Below are 25,151 nucleotides of genomic sequence, written 5' to 3' on the forward strand. Positions count from 1 at the left end.
AGGATGTAAACACGCCTGTATAGTCTTGTACGACAGACGTCAGGCTTTATAAAGAAGAACCAAACAAGAAATCAACTGATTAGGCCTCCCGGCCCGCCCCAGGAGTCGCTGGTGCATGGCTTCCAACTTTCGTCTCTCCCGAGCCCGTACGGGAGCGATGAGACAAGATAGTAATTACTAACAATTGGATACCACGAAATTGGGGAGAAAAGGGGGTAAACATTTTTAAAAAGAAAGAAAGAAATCAACTGCAACGAGTTAAAGACCAACTGATAACCTTTTTATTGAACATCTTCAAAACATTTCATTTTCCTCCGTTGACATCATCACCATCACCCTTCAGCACCATGGATGAGTAGCAGTTCCACAGGCTGAACAAGGACCTTCGCTAGTTCCACCTATAGAAATAAAGTGACTGGAGCAGTCATTCACACTTTTCCCAATCCCACTTTTCCCCACCATTCTAGATCTACGGCTCCGTCCTCTGCATTCGTCTTCCTTTATTTGATGCCGCTGTTGCTCATGGTCTGAGCTTTGCATACTCCCTTGCCGGCGATCTCGAAGGGGGCTCCCTTGTAGTTGGCCACACACTGGCCGTCTGTCTTCAGGTCCGGCTGCACCGCCTCCCACACCTTCTTCTTGGGGTTCAGCTCCTTGTCTGGCTCACCTGGAAACATAGGAGAGAGAAACACCTTGTATGGAGCAATGCAGTGGTATTATGCACTAGATTTTTTGAATATGTCATTGTGCATCGCTTGTATCTTTTTATGAATAAAATTGGAGGGGGAACGTGCCTCTTTCGTTTCAATGACATGACGCCTCTAGGGGCAACCACAGTAGATGACAACTCCAATGGCAACACTTTATCTGCCTTGCTAGCTTTTCTGTAGCCTTGTGAAAGACCACTGGTTTGTGCTGCTGGAGTACTTCCTGGGCGTCGTGTCGATTTTGAAACGTAAACAAAGCTGAACCAGAAGTTTTACAGAAGCTTTTACTCTTTTAGCGCTAATTCAAAACGGATACAACATCCATGTTTGTCGACAACTAATGGAGTTAGGGAGTTCTTCATTACCGCAGCATTGTGTTATTGGCAGCGTTTGGATATTACTTGGCATCTGTATGGATTCATAACTGGCACTTCACATTGGATTCATAATGTGCTTCTGTTGGGGTGTGATCTTTTCCTACTCATCATCACAAACATCCTGGAAGACGTGCAAATGTTTTTGTCGAATTTTCCCTCAGTCGCACACAAGTTGTGACGAGGCAGCGTTGACACCCTCTACAGTTTGAACAGGAACCCGGATGCTCATTTGGGCTGGTGAATGTGTGAGCAATTACTGTTATCTATCCACACTGACTTGGTGCTACTAGCTAGCACAGAAATGTCACTATAAAAATAGGGGTGCACAATTCTGGAAAGTTTAGCAAAGTTCATAGGAAAATCTCAAATTTCGCAAACAGTACAACTCCCTAAAATCTAGAGAAAAATCTGGAATCCTGGGGGACCAAAGCTGACGTCAAAATAAGAGAGAAGGAATGTCAAAAAGAGGGAGTAATAGTCCATCATCCCTCAATGTCAACAACATCCTGTTTGGAAAAGCGTTGGCCATCACCGCCCCGGCTATGTTTTTTAACGACCCAGAGCAGTGTACAGAACAGCTAGAAACCGACCCTCTTCCTCCTTCCTTCTCTCCTCTCTTCCATTCCGTGTTCGTTCTCTGTGTGCGTAGGGTCGTAAAAAACACGTTTTTTTTGGCCGCTGGGAATTGAATGACCGCCACAGCCCTAGTGGGATCGCTCGTTAAACAAACAGCTTTAGGAGGGGCCGTGAGAGGAGATGAAAGGAGAACCCAGGCTGATGTCAGCGGGCTCCAGTCCTGATGGAAACTCCCAGTTCAGGTACTGTTCCCTACCAACAACTGCGCGACTCAACTCCCTCCCAAAACATTTTGTTTTGCCAGCCCCACAACCATATTTTTGTATTGGCTCCGGTACAAAAACAAATCAGTCACATTGATGGTGGTGGGTTGCCCGCTTCAAAGTCGGGTGAGGCATGAGGTTGGATATTCTTTGACGTGGAAGGCTTATTCTGGGGGACCAAAGCTGACATCAAAATAAGAGAGGGAATGAAACTAAAACCAAGTCCATCATCCTTTATCCCTCACTGTAAACAACATCCCATTTGGAAAAGCGTTTACCATCACCGCCGCGGCTATGTTTTTTTAACGACCCAGAGGTGTGAAACAGAACCGACAAGACCGCCTTAGCACCCCTGCTCATCACCTCCACCTCCCTTCATCCCCCTCTCCTCTCTGCCATCCTGTGGTCCTTCTCTGTGCGACCAACCTGAATGTGGCTCTAATTGACGTGCGTAGTCGGACAAAAATCCTTGTTTTACGAGGGGGATCCCTCGAAAGATGGAAGGAGAAGAGAAAGGAGAGAGGATAGGGAAGGAAAAGAGAAAGGAGCAGAATAGAAAGGAGAGGGGAGAGGAGAATAGAAAGGGGACGAGAGATGGAAGGAGAAGAGAGGAGGAGAGAGAAGATGAAAAGGTTGTCTGTGTGATGGACACTCCCTCGTCCATATTCTCCCTCTCTATCGCCACAGCCTCTCTATCTCAGGGAAACTCCCAGTTCAGTTATTGTTCCCTACCAACAACAGCATGACTCACAACCCCCCCCCCCCCCCCCAAAACGCTTTGTTTTGCCAGCCCCACAGATAGATTTTCTTATTAGCTCCTGACATGAACAAATCTACAGTCACATTGATGGTGGTGGGTTTCCCCCTTCAACGCCAGGCGAGGCATGAGGTTGGACATTTTCTGACATCCAGGCAGGCTCTCCTCTAGTTCGGGTTTCTGTTCATTTCCCAGGCATGACATTGAACATGGAGTATGGTTAAAAGGCACTGGGATAGTGTATCGTCACTCTGTTAAAGATGATGAGTCCCATAAGCTGTGTTTTGTTGGGTGATTTGGTATAAAGAGCTCTTTAATTCTCTACATCTGAATCAAACCAGTCCGAGGTCCTTGAACAAGGCATTTAGTACTCTCCCGCCTCCTAAACTCCCTACCCCTGGTTGTGGATTCAGATTTATTAGGATCCCCATTAGCCGACACCAATGGAGGCAGCTAGTCTTACTGGGGTCCGACCATTCAAAAAATACTTGACATTTAATTGTGGGATTGTGGGAAAAGAGGACCTGACTTACACTTTAGTCAGAGGGAGTTGATTCGTTTGTCTATTCCGTTAACAGTCACAGTCCATTTAGCTCCAGTCACTAAAGAGAACAGGGGAGTAAACGCTGCAACAGGAAAACTCTGTGGGGTCTTGAGAAGGCTTTGTGATTCCTCTCTTCAAAGATATGAAGGGGAAAAAAGCCTTTGTTACCCTTCGCAAGATGGCAAGAGGACAGTTGCTTCTTCACGTCATTTCATGTACAAATGTAAAGGCAATAATACCAACCATGTTATTATGCTCAGGGCAATGCATTCAGTCCTTTTCCCCTTGGGTCATCTGAAGTGGCTTGTTGGTAATAAATCATTCATGACTCGAGCACACTGGCTGTGTCCCATTCCACCAGATGCAGCTAAAGCTGACGTGGCGTTCCACCTTCGTACCACACTCATTGTGTGCTACTTTCATTTTAACCAGTGGAATGGCAAACATCAAGCCTTCAACTACTTTACCACATTTAATTCAGTTACCCACGTGACATGGCCTGGATTTGAACCAACTAGATGAACTAACCAATAATTGGTCTACAAACTACTTATACTGAACAAAAATATAAAAACTCACCATGCAACAATTTCAACTATTTTACTGAGTTAGAGTTCATATAAGGACATCAATCAATTGAAATAAATTCATTAGGCCCTAATTTATGGATTTTACAGCCATGGGAGGGCATAGGCCCACCCACTTGGGAGCCAGGCCCAGACCCAGCCAATCAGAATTAATTTCCCCCCATAAAAACGACTTTATTACAGACAGAAAAACTCCTCAGTTCATCAGCTGTCAGGGTGGCTGGCCTCAGATGATCCTGCAGGTGAAGAAGCCAGATTTGGAGGTCCTGGGCTGGCGTGGTTACACGTGGTCTGCGGTTGTGAGACTGGTTGGACATATTGCCAAATTTTCTAAAATGACGTTGGAGGTGGCTTATGGTAGAGAAATTAACATAAAATGCCCTGGCAACAGCTCTGGTGGACATTCATGCACTCAGAATGCCAATTGCTCACTCCTTCAAAACTTGAGAAATCTGTGGCATTGTGTTGTGTGACAAAACTGCACATTTTAGAGTTGCCTTTTATTGTCCCCAGCCTAAGGTGCACCTGTGTAATGATCAGGCTGTTTAATCAGCTTCTTGATATGCCACACCTGTCAGGTGGATGGATTATCTTGGCAAAGGAGAACTGCGCACTAAAAGGGATGTAAACAAATTTGAGCACAAAATTGGAGCGAAATAAGCTTTTTGTACATATGGAACATTCTGAGATCTTTTATTTCAGCTCATGAAACATGGGACCATCACTTTACATGGTGCGTTTATATTTTTGTTCAGTTTATAAACCTTTGACAACCCCCCCTTTATAAAGATCTATGTGAAGTGTTTGAGGTCAGGATACCCTGTGAAAGTGACGGCTACTTCCGCTTTACTTCCGTTTCCCATGCTTTTTTAAATGGCCGTTGCGATTCTATCATCAAATTCATGAAAACGCAGTCATTTAAGATAGATATAAAACATGATTTACTTCTACCAGATGCCCTTTATGAAGTTGTTGTGCTTGAACACCATCATGCCACGTTTTTGCACATTGAAGATCATAAAAGAACAAGGCTGTGGGGGGGCAGTCACTTCCTGGTTACAGCTTATTAGCTTAGTCAAAAGCAGGTCTTGAGCTGTAGAGGGTACGATAAAGTAGCCTGGCTAAACCAGACTGAACACTGTGCTCCCCATTGAGTGCAGCATTCATTCTAGTTTAACCAGGCTGATGAAGTAGACCCTAGAGGTCAGGGCCCATATCCACAAAGCCTCTCAGAAAAGAAGTGCTGATCGAGGACCTGTCCATACAATCTTCTTCATTATTATCTAAAAGGCAAAGGGATCCTAGATCAGCACTCCTACTCTGAGACTCTGTGGATATGGGCCAAGATGGTCAGGGGTGTTATAGTACCTGGGAAGCCCTGGAAGATGACTCTGTCCCCGGGCACGGCACCACTGGGAGGGTCTAGAATCTCCACCTTGTCTGGGGAGCTGGCACACATCACCATGGCCTGGGACACCACACCTCTCATCTTAGCTGGCTTCAGGTTGCACAGCAGCACCGCCATGCGATTCTGCATCTGGGGGGGGGGGAGGAATCAGAGAAAGGGAAAAGGTTTACAACTATACTGAGATACAGAGACATTAAATACATATATTCAACATTCTTCTGACAGACAAGAGGACAAAGTATTGAAATAAAGAACACATATTTTACTAGTAGAGAGAGATTAAGGGAGCGCTGCTTTGACTCTGTACAAACCACACAGGGCATCTTACAGTGCGGTCTTCAGAATGAATGGCCTACTTTATGACTTGATTGATTGGTCTGAGAAGAGAAAACGGAGTAAAGAAAACACCGATTGGTGTGGTCTCCACTCTCAACCTCTTTGCAGTACTGTGGTTTTCAGAATCCTATTCCCCCATGTCCAATCTTGTCATGTAAAATGACTGCCTTCGGCGGCATATGGTTTGCGTGTATGGTGTGCCTTATTTCAGAAACCAAGAAGAGCGAGGCGAAAAAAAGCCATTATTCTTTCATGTCTCTGGAGTGACCTCGGAGGTTTACCCAAACTCTGAGAAGGCCAGAAGCCATTTCCAACAAAAGAGAAGAGGATGGAGAGAATACAGTGTCATGGTGCGTGTCACAGCTAGGAAAATAATGAGGTCTTCATTTTGGAAACATCCTTTTAAAAAGTAAATGTTGACATAAATCTGCATACATTCCCCTCAGTGTGACACATTGTTTTGACAGCCTTCTTGCAGCAGCTTTTCTCCCTCAAGCGCCATTTTCTTAGCGGGGAAAGTGTGTGTGTGTGTGTGTGTGTATGTGTGTGAGGTATGTGACGGCAGTTTTGTAAATCGGTCGGATGTGCGGACTACAGAAGTCAAGTTTTGTGAGTGTATGTCACAGCTCTACTCTCACCCTGTGATTATGTCATTTCCTCAATTGAGGGGTTGACATTCAAATTCATGTAATGGCAATGAGGCCTGAAATCACTTGTCAAAGGTTAAAACTGAACACAATCCAAACACGCTAGAATTTGAGTTTCCAAAGTTTCCTTATTCCTGCCAACGTACAAGGGACAAACATGCCAGGGCTCTCAAATCAGCACGCTGCCAGTGGGCCCTCTACGTCGCTGCCAGTGGGCCCTCTACGTCGCTGCCAGTGGGCTCTCAAATCAACACGCTGCCAGTGGGCCCTCAAACGTCGCTGCCAGTGGGCCCTCAAACGTGGCTGCCAGTGGGCCCTCAAACGTGGCTGCCAGTGGGCCCTCAAACGTGGCTGCCAGTGGGCCCTCAAACGTGGCTGCCAGTGGGCCCTCAAACGTGGCTGCCAGTGGGCCCTCAAACGTGGCTGCCAGTGGGCCCTCAAACGTGGCTGCCAGTGGGCCCTCAAACGTGGCTGCCAGTGGGCCCTCAAACGTGGCTGCCAGTGGGCCCTCAAACGTGGCTGCCAGTGGGCCCTCAAACGTGGCTGCCAGTGGGCCCTCAAACGTGGCTGCCAGTGGGCCCTCTACGTGGCTGCCAGTGGGCCCTCTACGTGGCTGCCAGTGGGCCCTCTACGTGGCTGCCAGTGGGCCCTCTACGTGGCTGCCAGTGGGCCCTCTACGTGGCTGCCAGTGGGCCCTCTACGTGGCTGCCAGTGGGCCCTCTACGTGGCTGCCAGTGGGCCCTCTACGTGGCTGCCAGTGAAAGTGTTTATCTTTTTACTCCTCATGTCGTTCTTCAAACTCCAGTATGTTCCTTGAAACAGGGAAGGCTCAATGTCTTGTATGCATGGTCTGTCGTCACGTTGACTCTCACACAATGAATGACTTGAAGAGAAAGGAAAATGAAGGATTCTGTTAACTGTGGGTTCTACTTGTCCAAATGCTGCTCGTCAAGCCCCGGTGTGGAAGGAAGAAGGCTGCTCGTCAAGTCCCCGGTGTGGAAGGAAGAAGGCTGCTTGTCAAGCCCCGGTGTGGAAGGAAGAAGGCTGCTCGTCAAGCCCCGGTGTGGAAGGAAGAAGGCTGCTTGTCAAGTCCCCGGTGTGGAAGGAAGAAGGCTGCTCGTCAAGCCCCGGTGTGGAAGGAAGATGGCTGCTCGTCAAGCCCCGGTGTGGAAGGAAGAAGGCTGCTCGTCAAGCCCCGGTGTGGAAGGAAGAAGGCTGCTCGTCAAGCCCCGGTGTGGAAGGAAGAAGGCTGCTCGTCAAGCCCCGGTGTGGAAGGAAGAAGGCTGCTCGTCAAGCCCCGGTGTGGAAGGAAGAAGGCTGCTCGTCAAGCCCCGGTGTGGAAGGAAGAAGTCTGCTCGGCAAGCCCCAGGTGTGGAAGGAAGAAGGCTGCTCGTCAAGCCTCGGTGTGGAAGGAAGAAGGCTGCTCGTCAAGCCCCGGTGTGGAAGGAAGAAGGCTGCTCGTCAAGCCCCGGTGTGGAAGGAAGAAGGCTGCTCGTCAAGCCCCGGTGTGGAAGGAAGAAGGCTGCTCATCAAGCCCCAGGTGTGGAAGGAAGAAGGCTGCTCGTCAAGCCCCCGGTGTGGAAGGAAGAAGGCTGCTCGTCAAGCCCCGGTGTGGAAGGAAGAAGGCTGCTCGTCAATCCCCGGTGTGGAAGGAAGAAGTCTGTTCGTCAAGCCCCCGGTGTGGAAGGAAGAAGGCTGCTCGTCAAGCCCCGGTGTGGAAGGAAGAAGGCTGCTCGTCAAGCCCCGGTGTGGAAGGAAGAAGGCTGCTCGTCAAGCCCCGGTGTGGAAGGAAGAAGGCTGCTCGTCAAGCCCCGGTGTGGAAGGAAGAAGGCTGCTCGTCAAGCCCCGGTGTGGAAGGAAGAAGGCTGCTCGTCAAGCCCCGGTGTGGAAGGAAGAAGGCTGCTCGTCAAGCCCCGGTGTGGAAGGAAGAAGGCTGCTCGTCAAGCCCCCGGGTGGAAGGAAGAAGGCTGCTCGTCAAGCCCCGGTGTGGAAGGAAGAAGGCTGCCCGTCAAGCCCCGGTGTGGAAGGAAGAAGGCTGCCCGTCAAGCCCCGGTGTGGAAGGATGAAAGCTGCTCGTCAAGCCCCGGTGTGGAAGGAAGAAGGCTGCTCGTCAAGCCTCGGTGTGGAAGGAAGAAGGCTGCTCGTCAAGCCCCGGTGTGGAAGGAAGAAGGCTGCCCGTCAAGCCCCGGTGTGGAAGGAAGAAGGCTGCTCGTCAAGCCCCCGGGTGGAAGGAAGAAGGCTGCTCGTCAAGCCCCGGTGTGGAAGGAAGAAGGCTGCCCGTCAAGCCCCGGTGTGGAAGGAAGAAGGCTGCCCGTCAAGCCCCGGTGTGGAAGGAAGAAGGCTGCCCGTCAAGCCCCGGTGTGGAAGGATGAAAGCTGCTCGTCAAGCCCCGGTGTGGAAGGAAGAATGCTGCTCGTCAAGCCCCGGTGTGGTAGGAAGAAGGCTGCTCGTCAAGCCCCGGTGTGGTAGGAAGAAGGCTTTCTCTCTTTAAATGACCAAAATGAAATCTAGTCATTACAGGGACATGTGCTTGGACTGTGTTGGAGTCTCTGTGTAATTGACTACGGCTTTATGACAAATGTCTCAGTAAAAAAGGTTATTTAAGTGTTGAAGAAACACTTCACAATTCAACAACCTTCAACTACAGAACGTACATTAAAATGCAATAAAAATGACTGTCAAACAAATGTCGGCCCTAGCTTAGTAATGTAGCAGAGAGCTACGCAACTACAAGTCTTACAATGAATGTATATAAAAATATAATAAAAAAATCGTCATTCCCAATTACTCTTCTCATAGAAGCATAGATATATGACTCCGACAGTGTTTGGGTACAAAGAGTCCAACGTGCATGTGCTTTCATTTATAGGGATTATACATTGTCTATGTTAAGCAGGATGTACAAAGACTCACTATGTTTTGGAGATGAATCAAAAGAGGCAAACCGAGAAAATAGGTTTGATTGTAAAGAGCAACTGGGGACTTCTGCTAGGTGAATAAGACTGCAAACAAATTACTTTTGCGTCTCAGAGACAAATCGTAAATTCCGGGGCAATAACTAACTAAAAACCAAGTCTGTGTGCAGAAACCTACGTCGTGGACATTAAAAAACGTCACGTGAACCCTGACACAGACTACATTGGAGTAGTTACTTTACATGGGCTATTAAACCCAGAACAAGACCCTGGCTAGCCAGAGTTATAGCACCCGTGTGCCCAATAAAAACAGCTCAATTTATTGTAGTGAAAATAAGGCAAAAAAAACCACAGTAGTGTTAAAACAGCAATCTTTAAAACCAATGTTATTTGACTACCAAAAGCATGTAGAGAGCTTTGTAGTCTACTAGGTCAGCCTCCGAAGTCTTCCTGAATGACCGTTAAGCTCCCAGTACCTGTTTAGTACAGTAACAGTCTTACTCTGTATTGTCATGGACAGACTGGGTTCCAGACACACAAAACATTCCAAAGGGGCATTTGTCTGGTAACAACCCGATGAGTTGGTCTGGTAACAACCCGATGAGTTGGTCTGGTAACAACCCGATGAGTTGGTCTGGTAACAACCCGGTGAGTTGGTCTGGTAACAACCCGATGAGTTGGTCTGGTAACAACCCGATGAGTTGGTCTGGTAACAACCCGGTGAGTTGGTCTGGTAACAACCCGATGAGTTGGTCTGGTAACAACCCGATGAGTTGGTCTGGTAACAACCCGATGAGTTGGTCTGGTAACAACCCGATGAGTTGGTCTGGTAACAACCCGATGAGTTGGTCTGGTAACAACCCGATGAGTTGGTCTGGTAACAACCCGGTGAGATGGACTGGTAACAACCCGATGAGTTGGTCTGGTAACAACCCGGTGAGTTGGTCTGGTAACAACCCGATGAGTTGGTCTGGTAACAACCCGATGAGTTGGTCTGGTAACAACCCGATGAGTTGGTCTGGTAACAACCCGATGAGTTGGTCTGGTAACAACCCGATGAGTTGGTCTGGTAACAACCCGATGAGTTGGTCTGGTAACAACCCGATGAGTTGGTCTGGTAACAACCCGATGAGATGGTCTGGTAACAACCCGATGAGATGGTCTGGTAACAACCCGATGAGATGGTCTGGTAACAACCCGATGAGATGGTCTGGTAACAACCCGATGAGCTGGTCTGGTAACAACCCGATGAGATGGTCTGGTAACAACCCGATGAGATGGTCTGGTAACAACCCGATGAGATGGTCTGGTAACAACCCGATGAGACGGTCTGGTAACAACCCGATGAGACGGACTGGTAACAACCCGATGAGACGGACTGGTAACAACCCGATGAGATGGACTGGTAACAACCGGATGAGTTGTCTGACTGACACAGGCCTTGTGTGAACACTTGACATTATGAGGCTCTTTGGCTGCATTTAGACAGGTAACCCAATTCTGAACTTTATTTTATAAATTTGTTCTTTGACCAAACACAGATCTTTTCACATCGGATCTTATTCAGAGCTGATCTGATTTTTCAGAGCGGATCTGACATTTGGTTGGGCAGTAGCCGGTGTTAGACTGTGTTGGTACTCGGCTGTGCATTCCAGTACCTGATCTATGGGTATGTGCTTGACCAGCCCGCTGACCACCGTCCTGGGGGCTGCCTCTCCCACGTCCACCTGCTCCACATAGAGTGAGTCGGCGTCCGGGTGCTTCTCGGCCATGACGATGCGTCCCACCCTCATGTCCAGACGCGACACGTCCACCTTAGCCTCCTCCTGGGGGGCCGCAGGCTTCTTCTCTCCCTTCTCTGTGATAGGACACACAGAGAGGAAAGGGTTAAACCACACACACACACACACTATGAACTTGTAGTTAAGTCAGTAGTAAAGTAGCTCTTGACAAAGCTATGGTCCTCTGTAGCTGTGTGACTGTGGTCCTCTGTCGCTCAGTTGGTAGAGCACGGTGCTTGCTACGCCAGGATAGTGGGTCTGATTCCCAGGACCAACCCGTACGTAAAATGTATGCAAGCATGACTAATTTGCTTCGGATAAAGGCGTCTGTTCAAATGGTATATATTATATAAGCTACAATACAGGCTCTGCCACAGCAGGTATAGTATTCTGGACTGGGTTCAAGGATGGCATACTGACTCCCTGCCTTTATTACATTAAAGGTCCAGCAGAGAATATATTTTTTCCAGGCATCTAATGCAAGACTTCTTTGAGATTATGTTAAAGCCCACTGCTATGGCAGTGTTCCCTGGGGACTCATTAGGATCCATTTGAACCTAGTCTGTGTGGAAACTATGCTGAGTGGTTCAGCCATCTTGACTGTTCTGATCCAATTTACCCCAAAGTGAAAACAAATCTGCGAGACATTTTTGACTGATCACCGCAGGCGTTAAATAATAGTACATTTACTTTCCACAACTCACCAGAATTCTGAGGAGACTTAAAGCAAATACCAACATCAATACCCACTGTTAAAACATAGTCCCCGACACGCTCTGCACGGATACTAGGGTGTTGTAGCGTGCCAGACGCTTCCAATGATATGGGGTGGATAGTATGAAGTGGTCTCGTCTCCTAGTCTCATCTCCTTCATTTCTTTCCTAGATGGTGAGAACCTTCCAGTTGGGAGCTCGACTCCCCTATTGCTCAAACCAGCAACCCACTGGTCCGCTTCTCTAACCTCTGGGCTACCTACTTAAAAACGTATGCAATGATATACGAAAACAGCGTATTGATGTGTGACATCATCCGCTTGGCCCCTGAGCAGCAGTGCACCACACCGCGGGCCGGCTGATTTATTTGATTGACAGGCGATGATTGTTTAGAAGAGGTGCGAACACAGTCACATCAAAGCCTTTGTGTGGAAACGAGGATATCCACACGTACTAAAACAAATCAATCCACAACAGTGGAGATAAAAAACCAAACACTATCAGATATTTACTGCTCTGTTTTCCATTGACATCTGGCAGTCAGAAAAGCCAGATACAAACCGGTTCAGTCTACATCACAAAGCATTCTCTTCTTCTCTGAATTAGAACCTTGTAAATAATCTGGGGAAGATCATTCCCAATTTGTTGCCGTGACAGTTAATTAGTCCAGATGAGTTTGACGTCTGTGTGGAACGAGGCTTCGACTGATTTATTGTAAATAGAATATGATTTGAACAATAAACCAAAAAAAGTTCAAAAGAATAAAAACCCAACACTGCTGCATTTCAATCATTTAGCTGGAAACACGTTTTTAGATCTAATATCGACACTGAGGAAATGAACCGCATGTTATATTATACTGCATTAGAGCATCTCTGGTTTAGCCCTGGGGAGGATCTCTGGTTTAGCCCTGGGGAGGATCTCTGGTTTAGCCCTGGGGAGGATCTCTGGTTTAGCCCTGGGGAGGATCTCTGGTTTAGCCCTGGGGAGGATGTGCAAAGCCTCAAGATGAATGGCATCGACAAAATATAAACATCCAAACCGGAATTCTGCCCGTCTCTCATTACAGCGTTGACACTTCTGCTAAGACTATTCTCTCATCACTGAAACAAGTTAATACATTGTTTTATTTTTTATTAAAATCATTAAGGTGAAAAATCTACTTTGGGATAAATCACAGAAAGGTTTCGGAGAAAGATCAGTTGTTTTGGGAAAAGGCCCGTCTGTAATGTTGGAAATTGAAACGTTAGGCCAAAGTTTGAAACGGATCCCCTTTATTTGCAGATTCCCCTTGCGCCTTTCGTCCATTATCGCCAGATAGTAGAAATGCAGATGGAGAATACCTGCCTGGGAAATCACAAATGGCCATTAAAGTACAGACAGATCGCTGCATCCATTGATGGAAACTCTGGATCTAAGACAAGGGCTTGTGTTCCAAATGGAAAGAAATGTCAGAGAAGTGCAGACAAAAACCATCCCAAAGCTAAATCATGGAGCACTTCAACTCAAATTGTCATTGAAGAGGCGCTTAGGCCTACTTCAATTTTTGCTGACAAATCGAAAAACCCCAAATATGACATATTTCACTTTAGTGTGGTGGAACGTTGAGGGGTTTGACAATTATGAGTGTGTGAAATCCCAGATGTGGAAGGGCCCTGCAATTTCAACAACAAGTCACTTCTTGCTTTGCTTTACCCCTTTTCTCTGGTTTATTCTTCTTGCCCTCGCTGTTTTTGGGAGGGGGGCTGGCAGTGGCAACAGGAGAGGTGGAGGACCTTGCTGGGGACGAGGGCTGAGGAGGTGTGGACTTGGAGGCACACTGGACACTCGAGTCTCCTGCTGTTGGCATGGCCACCTCCCTCACTGCAGAAGGAAAAAACAGAGAGACGATTCCTTTAACACTTTTATCCAAAAGAGACTTAGGGCTCGATTCCGTCTGTAAAGCTGAAGCATTACAGATTTCGCAATACAAACTTAAAAAGGTCATATCCGATTGAGCCGACATGAGCAGCGTTTACCCTGAATGCAGTCTCCGCTAAAATAGGAACATTGCCTTTAAATTTCAAACCCGCTGTGATGCCGAATTTCCATGACGCAAATTGAATAGAGCCCTTAAACTCTGGTCTAATAGCCACACTAGCATACAATATTGGACAGATGCTAAGTGGTATGCTAGTATGGATATTGGAATGTTGCCTTACAGTTGACAGTGATACATGAATTAAGTAAAAATCTGGCCCATGTGGGAATTGAACCCAGAACCCTGGTGTTGCCGGCACTATGCTCTAACTAACCCACTGAGCCATGAGTGAGGATATTCAACTCCAGTGACTGCTGGTTTTATTTTGATGCTACTGGTTAGAATCCAGGGGACTGGTTTGTAACGTGGAGATCAGAGGCTGATTATAAGGGAAGGATAAAAACCAGCAGAACTGGAGTTGAACGCTCCTCTGCATTACCGTTCAGATAGGCTGTACGATACTGTAGCAAGTTTCAATACACAATATATCTACAGGTTGGCTATTTTGCTTTTGAACCCAGAGGCATTAACATCCCTTTTCACACTACTGAGCCACCATAGTTGCTGGAATCATTCAGGAAAGAACAATGTGAAAATAAAATATCCGAACCAGGGCAGTATGATTTGGGTGGGTACGATAGTACGAAAGGGGTATAACGAAGCCATCCACCCTGACAGATGGTACTTTGAATTGAGAATGGCGGCGAGGGATCGTTGGATATGAAGGCTCTTCATTGAGTTGTACTAGGCCTAATTAGTTTCAGCAACATAATTCTGCTTAATGATAGAGAAAACCTTATTTGTAGACCCAATGGGAGGAAAGACCAGCCTCCTAAAGCTTGTTTTGATTGGAAAATGACAGCATCCATGGCAATTCGGAAAACAAGAAAATGTAGTTTTAAATCTCCTCAATCAATCCCCCAGATTGTTTTTGGGTGGGGAACCCATCATTTCAGGTTGAAGTTTGGACGTAAAGTCATACTTTATCCACGTTTTAACTCTAATGTTGAGAGCTGAGGTTCAGAACTTAAACAGTTTACCTTTAAAACAACATCGTGATTAACCTTTTAAAAATGTTGTCGTTCTCTGTTGCTCAAAACGCCCAGACACTCATGAAGGTCTTCACTTTATGTCAGTCAGTCATCTCCATAACAAAACGCCCAGACACTCATGAAGGTCTTCACTTTATGTCAGTCAGTCATCTCCATAACAAAACGCCCAGACAGTACCCATGAAGGTCTTCACTTTATGTCAGTCAGTCATCTCCATAACAAAACTGGGATTTAGCTTATTTTACAGCATCACAGAGCCCCATTGAAACAAACACCAAAAATAAACAGCGGAATTGGATACGTGGAAAAACGTAACATAATCCTGCAGTCCTTTTCGCACACATTCCTGAGCGCTCCAAAACCAACATGTAGAGATAGCCTTTTGATGAGGGCTGCCTATTTGTACGAATCCTCTGGTTTCTTACCACCTAGTTCTCCTCTCTGGAAGCCATTACTGACATGTTAATGATCAGAGACTGTTTGCCCTTGTATGTTAATGCATGACAGAGGCGCGATATCACAACAGGGTTGTAGTACGCCGCCAGTCACGCAGACGGCATGCCGTTTGATTTTGGCAGTTGGGGGGAGTTGCCTAGTACCCCCCCATCATGGCTCTAACGATGGACATACTTGGGCACTTGAGTTCAATTATTTGTTTGAACTTTGATAGTTAAAAAAAAAAAAGGTCTGGTTGTAATATTAGAATGAGACGAGAAGGCATTTTATTAAGATCTAGGACTGTTACTAATACAGCTAAACAAACAATGTGTCGCTAATGACTTGCCTCAGACACCGTCAACCACTCAAGTGTGAGAACTTTACCCTACAGCTAGCTATAGCTATGTGGTTGATAACATCAAGGCCGTACCAAAGGAATGGCGTCTGTTCTTTGAAGAACGAGGTCCCCCCCAGGAAAAATTAAGTTCCTCTCAATCGCAGTCTGAACAGCATCAGTATTTAATCTCAGAGGAGGTCTTAGCAGAAGTTAAACAGGATGTGACAGAGGATGGAACACTGTCACCAACAAACTACGTACCTCCTCTGCTCTTCTCCTTCTCCAGCAGTGTTTGCTTCAGTTGCTCGATGTCCCTCTTCAGCTTGGTGTTCTCCACCATCAGTTTCTTCTCTTCTCTGACGGTGGCCTGCACCTCTATGTTCAGACAGAAAGCTCCTGTGAGACTTTTATAGGGCCAAACATGTATCATTTCGTTTTAGCCTACAGCTTCTTTCCCTCCCCAACTTTGGCTTTAAACCGTTTCTCCAGCTAGGCTACTTCGCCCTGAGAATGTGAACTCATGTAGAGTTGAGGTCAAACTCAAAAAATTATTGTCTTTTTAGAAGGAATTTCAACAACTTGAGGAATACATTTGACCCCATACTCTGCTTGAGATTGAGTGTACACATGCTTCTCTATTAGAGGTCGACCGATTATGATTTTTCAACGCCGATACCGTTTATTGGAGGACCAAAAAAAGCCGATACAGATTAAATCGGACGATTTTTATTTATTTATTTGTAATAATGACAATTACAACAATACTGAATGAATACTTATTTTAACTTAATATAATACATCAATAAAATCAATTTAGCCTCAAATAAATAATGAAACATGTTCAATTTGGTTTAAATAATGCAAAAACAAAGTGTTGGTGAAGAAAGTAAAAGTGCAATATGTGCCATGTAAGAAAGCTAACGTTTAAGTTCCTTGCTCAGAACATATGAAAGCTGGTGGTTCCTTTTAACATGAGTCTTCAATATTCCCAGGTAAGAAGTTTTAGGTTGTAGTTATTATAGGACTATTTCTCTCTACCCCATTTGTATTTCATTAACCTTTGACTATTGGATGTTCTTATAGGCACTTTAGTATTGCCAGTGTAACAGTATAGCTTCCGTCCCTCTCCTTGCTCCTACCTGGGCTCGAACTAGGAACACATCGACAACAGCCACCCTCGAAGCAGCGTTACCCATGCAGAGCAAGGGGAACAACCACTCAGTCTCAGAGCGAGTGACGTTTGAAACCCTATTAGCGCGCATCCCACTAACTAGCTATCCATTTCACATCGGTTACACCAGCCTGATCTCGGGAGTTGATAGGCTTGAAGTCATAAACAGCAGAGCTGCTGGCAAAACGCACGAAAGTGCTGTTTGGATGAATGCTTACGAGCCTGCTGCTGCCTACCATCGCTCAGTCAGACTGCTCTATCAAATCATAGACTTAGTTATAACATAATAACACACAGAAATACGAGCCGTAGGTCATTAATATGGTCGTATCCGGAAACTATCATCTCGAAAACAAGACGTTTATTATTTCAATACGGAACCGTTCTGTATTTTATCTGGCATCCCTAAGTTTAAATATTCCTGTTACATTGCACAACCTTCAATGTTATGTCATAATTACGTAAAAATTCTGGCAAATTAGGCGGCCCAAACTGTTGCATATATACTGATTCTGCGTGCAATGAACGCAAGAGAAGTGACACAGTTTCACCTGGTTAATATCACCTGCTAACCTGGATTTCTTTTAGCTAAATATGCAGGTTTAAAAATATTTACTTCTGTGTATTGATTTTAAGAAAGGCATTGATGTTTATGGTTAGGTACACATTGGAGCAATAATACGCACCGCATCAATTATATGCAATGCAGGACACGCTAGATAAACTAGTAATTACATCAACCATGTGTAGTTAACTAGCGATTATGATTGATTGATTAATTGTTTTTTATAAGATAAGTTTAATGCTACCTAGCAACTTACCTTGGCTTCTACTGCATTTGCGTAACAGGCAGGCTCCTCGTGGAGTGCAATGTAATCAGGTGGTTAGAGCATTGGACTAGTTAACTGTAAGGTTACAAGATTGAATCCCCTGAGCTGACAAGGTAAAAATCTGTCGTTCTGCCCCTGAACGAGGAAGTTAACCCACCGTTCCTAGGCCGTCATTGAAAATAAAAAAAAATTCTTAACTGACTTGCCTAGTTAAATAAATATTAAATAAAGGTGTAAAAAAATAAAAAATAAAACAAATTGGCCAAATCGGTGTCCAAAAATACCGATTTCCGATTGTTATGAAAACTTGAAATCGGCCCTAATTAATCGGCCATTCCGATTAATCGGTCGACCTCTAATCTCTATGTTTGCTTGTGTCTGTGTGTGTGTCTCTGTGTGTGTGCACGCTTTTGGTGTCTCTTACTGGCTTTCTCCTTGAGCAGCTGGACCTGCTGTTTGAGGTAGTCTATGATGTGGTCGGCCTCGGCTGCCCGCTGTTCCAGCCTCATCACGGAGGGAGTGTGACCCGACATCTTGACCAGGGGTAGGGAGCGTGTTACTAGGAACCTAGAACCAGAAAACAAAACCTACCAGTGAGAAAGAACCACAGGTATTTACAGTACAAGACAAACTTGAAAGAGAGACATTCTGGAATTTGGGAAAGCAACCCCAACACAAGGCACAATGAGAAATAGAGAATGAGAAATATAATTGTGGAAATCCACGTATCAGTTAAATGGAAAAGTATGTTGTAAGAATTGTATTTCTGTGCTACAGTACAGCACAGCCATTTAAAACATGAGGGAAGTAATATATACGCTCATATCATCAGGGAACCTGGGAAGTTGGAAGCATCCCAAAGACAAGACAACCACAAGAGAATCCCAGGTTGCTGCTACAGCACACAGGCATGTTAGCTCATAATAATAGAGCATGGGGGACATCTGCCTGGCATATTCAAGAGGCTGGCTTCCTTCCACAAGCAATGCAGAGATAATCAAATCTAATTTTATTTGTCACATGCGCCGAATACAACAAGTGTAGACTTTATTGTGGAATGCTTACTAACGAGCCCTTTCCAACAATGCAGTTCCAAAGTAGGAAAATTAACAAATGGATAAAAAGAAAGTAGTAACACAATAAAATAATGAGGAGATGCGCGCACACACACACACACAGACAGAGTACCGGTACCGAGTAGTTGGGGTGATTGATTGAGGTAATATGTACATGTAGGTTTGGTTAGGGGATTGATTGAGGTAATATGTACATGTAGGTTTAGTTAGGGGATTGATTGAGGTAATTTGTACATGTAGGTTTGGTTAGGGGATTGATTGAGGTAATATGTACATGTAGGTTTGGTTAGGGGATTGATTGAAGTACAATGTACATGTAGGTAGAGGGGGAAAAGCTGAAAGATAATAATCAGGGGATAAAATGTTGATAGCCATAAAAATAAGTCAATAAATTAGCTTATCCCTTCTTTTCCCCCTCCCTCAATCATTCCCCCTCTCTGGCAATTTGGAAGGAGGGAGCTGTTTCTTCTCAGTGCAGAGTCTGGAAACCTAAAAATTGTCTCGACAAGCTCCAGGTCAACTCGGTCAAACCGAATTATTCAATGACACAGCAAAAAAGCTAAACCATATGACAATAAATGAAATAAACAGTTTTTTATTTTTACATTAATTTTTTCTCTCTCTTTTTGTTGTTTGCTCAGTTTTTTCCCTTTACAGGCAGAAATGGGAAAATCACATTGTAGACATCATCGGCGACGTGTGTGTTTGGTTTTAGGGATACTTTTAAAGTTCAAAAGGGATCAAACAACAGCCTCGTGCCACTCAACCAGCTGGACGAGGGCTTTTCTTGTAATGTGTAATGTGCCTTGGACATGTACAGGCTTTGGCAATCCTCTCCCATTGACAAAGGAAAGGAAAAGAGAGGGATTTTTACAAGGGCTCAGGCGAAAAGGGAGGAGAAGAAAACGTCCAACACATAGGCCTAGTACAGGGTGGCGCTGGGAAACAACAGCTGGAGCGAGATGAAAACAAAACAGTCAGGGATGAGGAAATTAGAAACACAAAAAGAGCTGGAGTTGATAATATAGGGGATCAAAGAAGTTTGTTTGCTCGAAGGCTCGGAATCGATTTAACTGGGCTCTGTGGTGGAAGATTTTATGAGCGCCACTATAGGGCTGTTTTGTAGAACTCCTGAAAATGAGCCCCGGGGCTGGGGCGGTGGGGCCTTGCCGAGCCACCTCTGACAGCATCCCAGGCCTGGCCTCCAGGCAGAAAAAAGGAGTCCCCCAGGGGTCAGTATCCCTACCGTGGACATTGGACAACACTGCAGAGCAGATAGCTTAACAGAGGAGTTGATCATAACTGGCTCTGGATGTCATTCAATTCACAAGGCAGCACAAGGTTGGAACTAAAACTGCTTTGAGAGTAATGTTCCATCTCAAATTTCAGGCCTGCGGAGCGAAAATTTAAACGTTGCGAAAATTCTGTGCAACTCACTGTGAACACTGAGGTGGTACCCACTTTAAGTTACAGTTCCAACTCAACTCACTTCCAATTCAAAGTCTATGCAAGTCTAGTCCTGGCTCCAAAACCACTTCTTCTCTGCAACTGAAACATTGAACACTACACTAACTTTGGTTGTTAGGACACCAGTATGGCGATACTCAGCGATATCATGGCAAAGAAACAGAAGATGAAGCGGATTGAATTTCCTGTGGAAAACAGTCCTAATGTTGGAAACAAGCAGCTTGATGTTGTCACCCAGAATCAGGTTTCTTTTCCAGCCTGGAGCACACCATATTTGACATACAGTAGTTTTTTTTTATTAAAGGACCACAGAGTAAGTCTGCTTTGTGTTTTCCTTGTTGCCATGGAGAATCAGGTATCGTAGTATCACTACCAGTAATAGTGTCACTAGCAGTAATATCCTAGTATTGGGAGAGTGGGATGGAGAGTGAAACCAAAGAGGACTAGGGGAGATTGGTACTCACGTGACAGACAGATAGCAGCTGTCAAATCATATCCCTTTCCCGTCGGCATCTACTATATGACTGGTGTCCTATTAATATCATATAAAATGTTATTTGTCACATGCTTTGTAAACAGGTGAAGACTAACAGCGAAATGCTTACTTACTTCCTTCCCAACAATGTAGAGAAAAAAAATAGAAATAATAACACAAGGAATAAATATACAATGAGAAATGATAACTTGGCTATATACACAGGGTACCAGTACCCGAGACGATGTGCAGGGGTACGAGGTAGTTGAGGTAGATATGTACATATAGGTAGGGATAAAGTAACTAGGCAACAAGATAATAAACAGTAACAGCAGCATATGTGATGAATCAGAAAGGGTCAATGCAGATAGTTAAATAGTTTACGAACTGGACTAACTATGGACTAACTATTTAGAAGTTTTATGGCTTGAGGGTAGAACCTGTTCCAGGTCATGTTGGTCCCAGACTTGGTGCATCGCTACCGCTTTCCGTGCAGTTTCAGAGAGAACAGTCTATGTAGGCATTTGAATGTCAAGGAGCAACAACCAATCTATACTAGTCAAATAGCCAACGCTCGGGAGTCTTGACTAACTTAACATCAGAAGACAGAATGATGAATAACGTATTGGTCAGCTGGTGGCCAATATAATATAGCCTAGTCTGATATTAAACAATACCTTGTTCCAGATTCTCTATGGGAAGGTCTAAGAGACGACATGCCAAAGAAATGCTTGACTCATCCCGAAAGTTTGTTTTTCTTTTCACCTCATTTAGGGGAACATGGACAACACAACGGACACAAGACCATCTTCAAGGAATAACCCAGGCGTTGGATGATTGGCATTGTACAAGTAGAAGCTAGCTCTGTTTTCCCAGTTGGGTGATAGAACTAGCTCCTACTTGTACTAGGCCTGTTTTCCCAGTTGGCTGATAGAACTAGCTCCTACTTGTACTAGCTCTGTTTTCCCAGTTGGGTGATAGAACTAGCTCCTACTTGTACTAGCTCTGTTTTCCCAGTTGGGTGATAGAACTAGCTCCTACTTGTACTAGGCCTGTTTTCCCAGTTGGCTGATAGAACTAGCTCCTACTTGTACTAGGCCTGTTTTCCCAGTTGGCTGATAGAACTAGCTCCTACTTGTACTAGGCCTGTTTTCCCAGTTGGCTGATAGAACTAGCTCCTACTTGTACTAGCTCTGTTTTCCCAGTTGGGTGATAGAACTAGCTCCTACTTGTACTAGGCCTGTTTTCCCAGTTGGCTGATAGAACTAGCTCCTACTTGTACTAGGCCTGTTTTCCCAGTTGGCTGATAGAACTAGCTCCTACTTGTACTAGGCCTGTTTTCCCAGTTGGCTGATAGTGAGAAAAGCATAATAAGCAAGAGACCTCAAAGTATGTGTACCCTTTCATCTGTCTTTGGGGAACAGTGACAACAGAAGTACTAAGGCATTGTGTGGCGGTAGAAGTAAGCCTAGGTCCTCCTCTGTTTTCCTTCCTTTACCTCCCATCCCGGTTTGGTGGCGGTGAACACCCATCAGGGCATGACCTAGTGTACCAGCCTCACTTAATTAAGGGTGCGTTTGTAAATTCACTCTGGAGCGGCAGAGAGAGCCTGGACGGTCGTAAATTCAGAGTGTTGTCAGATTGTCCGTTGGTAAATTTGTCATTATCAAGTGCTCAAGACACTCGAACCAGAGCGCTCGCATTTCAGAGCAGAGCGTCCAGAGTGAATTTACAAACGCACCCGTTAGTCTCCACTGTGAGGGGTGTGTGTAGATGAGATGAAACACCAGGCTGTCTGCGAGGCAATGAGAACAGTGTGGACCACAGCAGGCCAGCAGAGATCTGAACACTTTAAAAGGGACCAAGGCTTTTCTTATGAGGACACACATCAAGTGCATCTTTCAACTGCGGCTTGGCCTTTCCATCACTCTCTCACTGGCTGGCTTTCTTGCGGTCATAATGTCATCACTCAATAGGCATTGGCTTTGAAAGACATGGATGGGGTCAAAAGAGTCAGTCACAGCACCAGTTGGTTGTGTTGCCCAATAGGCATAGTATAACCCGTCACTTACTGAATGGGAGCTGGATTTTTAGCAAGAACACAACCAATAGGTTTATTGTTTGTCCAAAGTGTTTTGGGCATTTCAAGTCCATTGATGTACCTGATGCGTCAATCTAAGTAACATAAGAAAAAAAAATGTAAAGCCCCATCAAAGTCTGTCAGTTTAAGTTAGAGCTATCAGGGGGGGGCGTCTCAATCCACCGCATCCGTTCATGTCGGCCTTCCACATCTGCGGTGGAAGGTGGCAGTTCTACAGCAGTGTTTGTCACAAACCTTATTCCTTACCATTTATTTTCTTGACTTGATTTTTTTGTGTTATTCAATGTGTTTCTATGGGCTATTGTAGTAAAGTTCAAATTCAATATTTATCAGATAATTTTTAAATATTTTTCCAGATACCTAAAGGGGTCCTAAAATTAAAAATCAAACAGCTGAATGAAACATGGTATGACCTTCTTAAAACAATTCCATGTTAGCTTATTACAACAGCTTAGACTTTAATGGAAATAATTGATGCACTGCATGGTCTACTTCTGGGACTGATATTCACATATATAATGATGGGTGCACTTGCAGTAAAATGTTTCTAACTGCTCTCTGAACAGATCAATCACTTGATAGATTAGAATGATTTGGGACAATAATGGGGTTGTTTTTGACAGAAACCAGTGCTTTGCATGACATTCTCCAATTGTTTTAATGTTGTGGTTCTGGCCAAGACAGTTCTGGCTGGGACTAGGGACATTCTTGTTACTTACATGCCTTCACAGCCTCTACTGTACTTTGACACTTGGTGAGCATTTTTTTGTAACTAGGTAGTTCTGTTCATTTATGTTTGAAAAGACAGTTGCTGACAAGGCTACCTAGCTTTGGGACACAACATCGGGAGTCTGTATTGGGGTGTGTTCATTAAATTCACTCTGAAGTGCCAGAATGTGCTCTGTGCGTTTGTAAATTCCGATTGCCCATACGTAAATTCAGAGCGTTTCACTCTCGGGGCGTTCAGATCGCACATAGGACGCTCTGGCCGAGGAGTAGGGTTGATCTGACCGTAACTGATGTTGGTGAACGTAAGGAAAACTACTGGGGAATATCCATCGAATATCCAACTATAGCCGGCTTTCCTGTCAACAAAAACACATGTATAATCTCTAGGAACTCTACTTACCAGACGTAAAGTGAAATGTGTCCCTCGCTATCAAATGTACATTTGAGTCCAACTTTTGCCCAAACCGCAACATATTCCTGCTGTGTAAGACGTCTCGCATGAAGTACGTGGTCTAATGGCAGCCCGCTGTCAAACTTCACAAGAATTTGGTGTGATTTTGACAACAAAAAAATATTCTGACATGTATTTCATAGCAAGGGCACCATTTCACTTTATGTCTGGTAAATGAAGTTCCTAGAAAGTATACATATGCTTTTTTTGACAGGAAACGTGTGCACATGCCGGCTAACGTTAGTTATATAGTTGTATCTGTGGTGAAATAACAGTATTGACGTTAGCTAGCTCAGTTTAGCAATAGGGGTTGCATCGTTCTAACTCTAAAATACCAAGAATTCAGAAATAACTGGCTGATTTGAAAAATATACTAAAGATCAGAAATAAACATGCATTCAACTTACATCAAACTGTGACCGCCTGCCTGTGACCGACACGTTTCGGATACCCACAGCTGTTCGAGAAAAGACCCACGTAGCCCCATGCGCAGTGTCACTGGTCTGCACACCATCTGGCTCGCTCGGGCCTTCTAGCATGCAATCTCTATCCATATGATTAGACATTTGATATATGCGCCGCTGTTGCACAGTTTATATCATGAGGATTTTTTGGGATAACTTGCTATTGCCTGCGCAACCAGTAAATGTATACGTTATTTGACATTCAGAAGCAATTAGTAAATTACATTTCGAGCTAATACAAAATAAAAACATAGCAAGAATCGTACTACGAATGTTTGGTTATTTTTGTAAAAACATTGTTTATGAGATTTGATCAGGCATAGAAAATAAAGACATGCAGATAAAGTAAGATACCTGTTATATCCTTTGGTTTGTCAAAATTAACACTAAGCAATAGATACATTTAACCAAAAGCTACTAACACCGGTAGATTGGTAAGCAAGGTCGCAATGTTTACAAATCATTTTGACAAGCTGAGCTTCGTCGCTGAAAATTGACGTAATCGGTCACGTTATCTCTCAGCTGCTCACAGCATCCCGTGAAAGAGAAGATTATGCAAAATAAAATACAAATAAAATCTACGGTCAGAATTTTTGGGAAATGAGGACAGACGTTCACTAAACGTAAGTGTTCATTCAAATATCGAAAAGTCGTTGCAGTTTTATTCATTCAAAGTTTTCAGCATACTGCGTCCCTTATTGTACAAGCTAACTGCAGCACTGTCGCTAGTTTTCGATTTAGTTAGCTGCCTGTATCCACTTCTACTGTATACAAACCGGTTATATGCCTCCCTAAATACACTATTAGGTAATGCTTGTACAAGATGACAAAGTAAATGAAGTGGATATGAAATTGTGTGGTAACCATTCTTTTGTGTTATCTGAAATGATTTCTGCGTTTAAAAGCTGTGATATAACTTGTATTTTAGC

General features: G+C 44.7%; 2 protein-coding genes across 3 annotated transcripts in view; one reads left to right on the top strand and one right to left on the bottom strand.

Moving 5' to 3' along the window:
- Positions 1-258: 258 nt before the first annotated feature.
- Positions 259-24,717, bottom strand: aimp1a (aminoacyl tRNA synthetase complex interacting multifunctional protein 1a). Of its 2 annotated transcripts, XM_090187803.1 has the most exons (8): positions 24,577-24,717; positions 24,166-24,304; positions 17,884-18,026; positions 15,720-15,833; positions 13,307-13,474; positions 10,776-10,975; positions 5,180-5,348; positions 259-667 (listed from the first exon to the last, which is right to left on the bottom strand). In XM_090187803.1, exons 2-8 carry the CDS (start codon positions 24,270-24,272, stop codon positions 501-503), a joined length of 1,068 nt encoding a protein of 355 aa, XP_090043929.1. In that variant the 5' UTR covers positions 24,273-24,304; positions 24,577-24,717; the 3' UTR covers positions 259-500. The 2 variants fall into 2 exon arrangements, with proteins under 2 accessions (XP_090043929.1, XP_090043930.1); XM_090187804.1 differs by lacking the exon at positions 24,166-24,304 and having other exon boundaries at positions 24,577-24,707.
- The window catches only part of LOC110497318 (TBC domain-containing protein kinase-like protein), a 61,261-nt gene continuing 60,688 nt past the window's right edge, over positions 24,579-25,151 (top strand). Inside the window, exon 1 of the mRNA XM_090187800.1 lies at positions 24,579-24,845. The gene's annotated coding sequence lies outside the window, so the exon portion shown is untranslated. The remainder of the gene's footprint in view (positions 24,846-25,151) is intronic.

Source organism: Oncorhynchus mykiss, chromosome 10, assembly GCF_057628025.1.
Source record: "Oncorhynchus mykiss isolate SJ-2025 chromosome 10, ASM5762802v1, whole genome shotgun sequence".
NCBI classification, from domain to species: domain Eukaryota; kingdom Metazoa; phylum Chordata; class Actinopteri; order Salmoniformes; family Salmonidae; genus Oncorhynchus; species Oncorhynchus mykiss.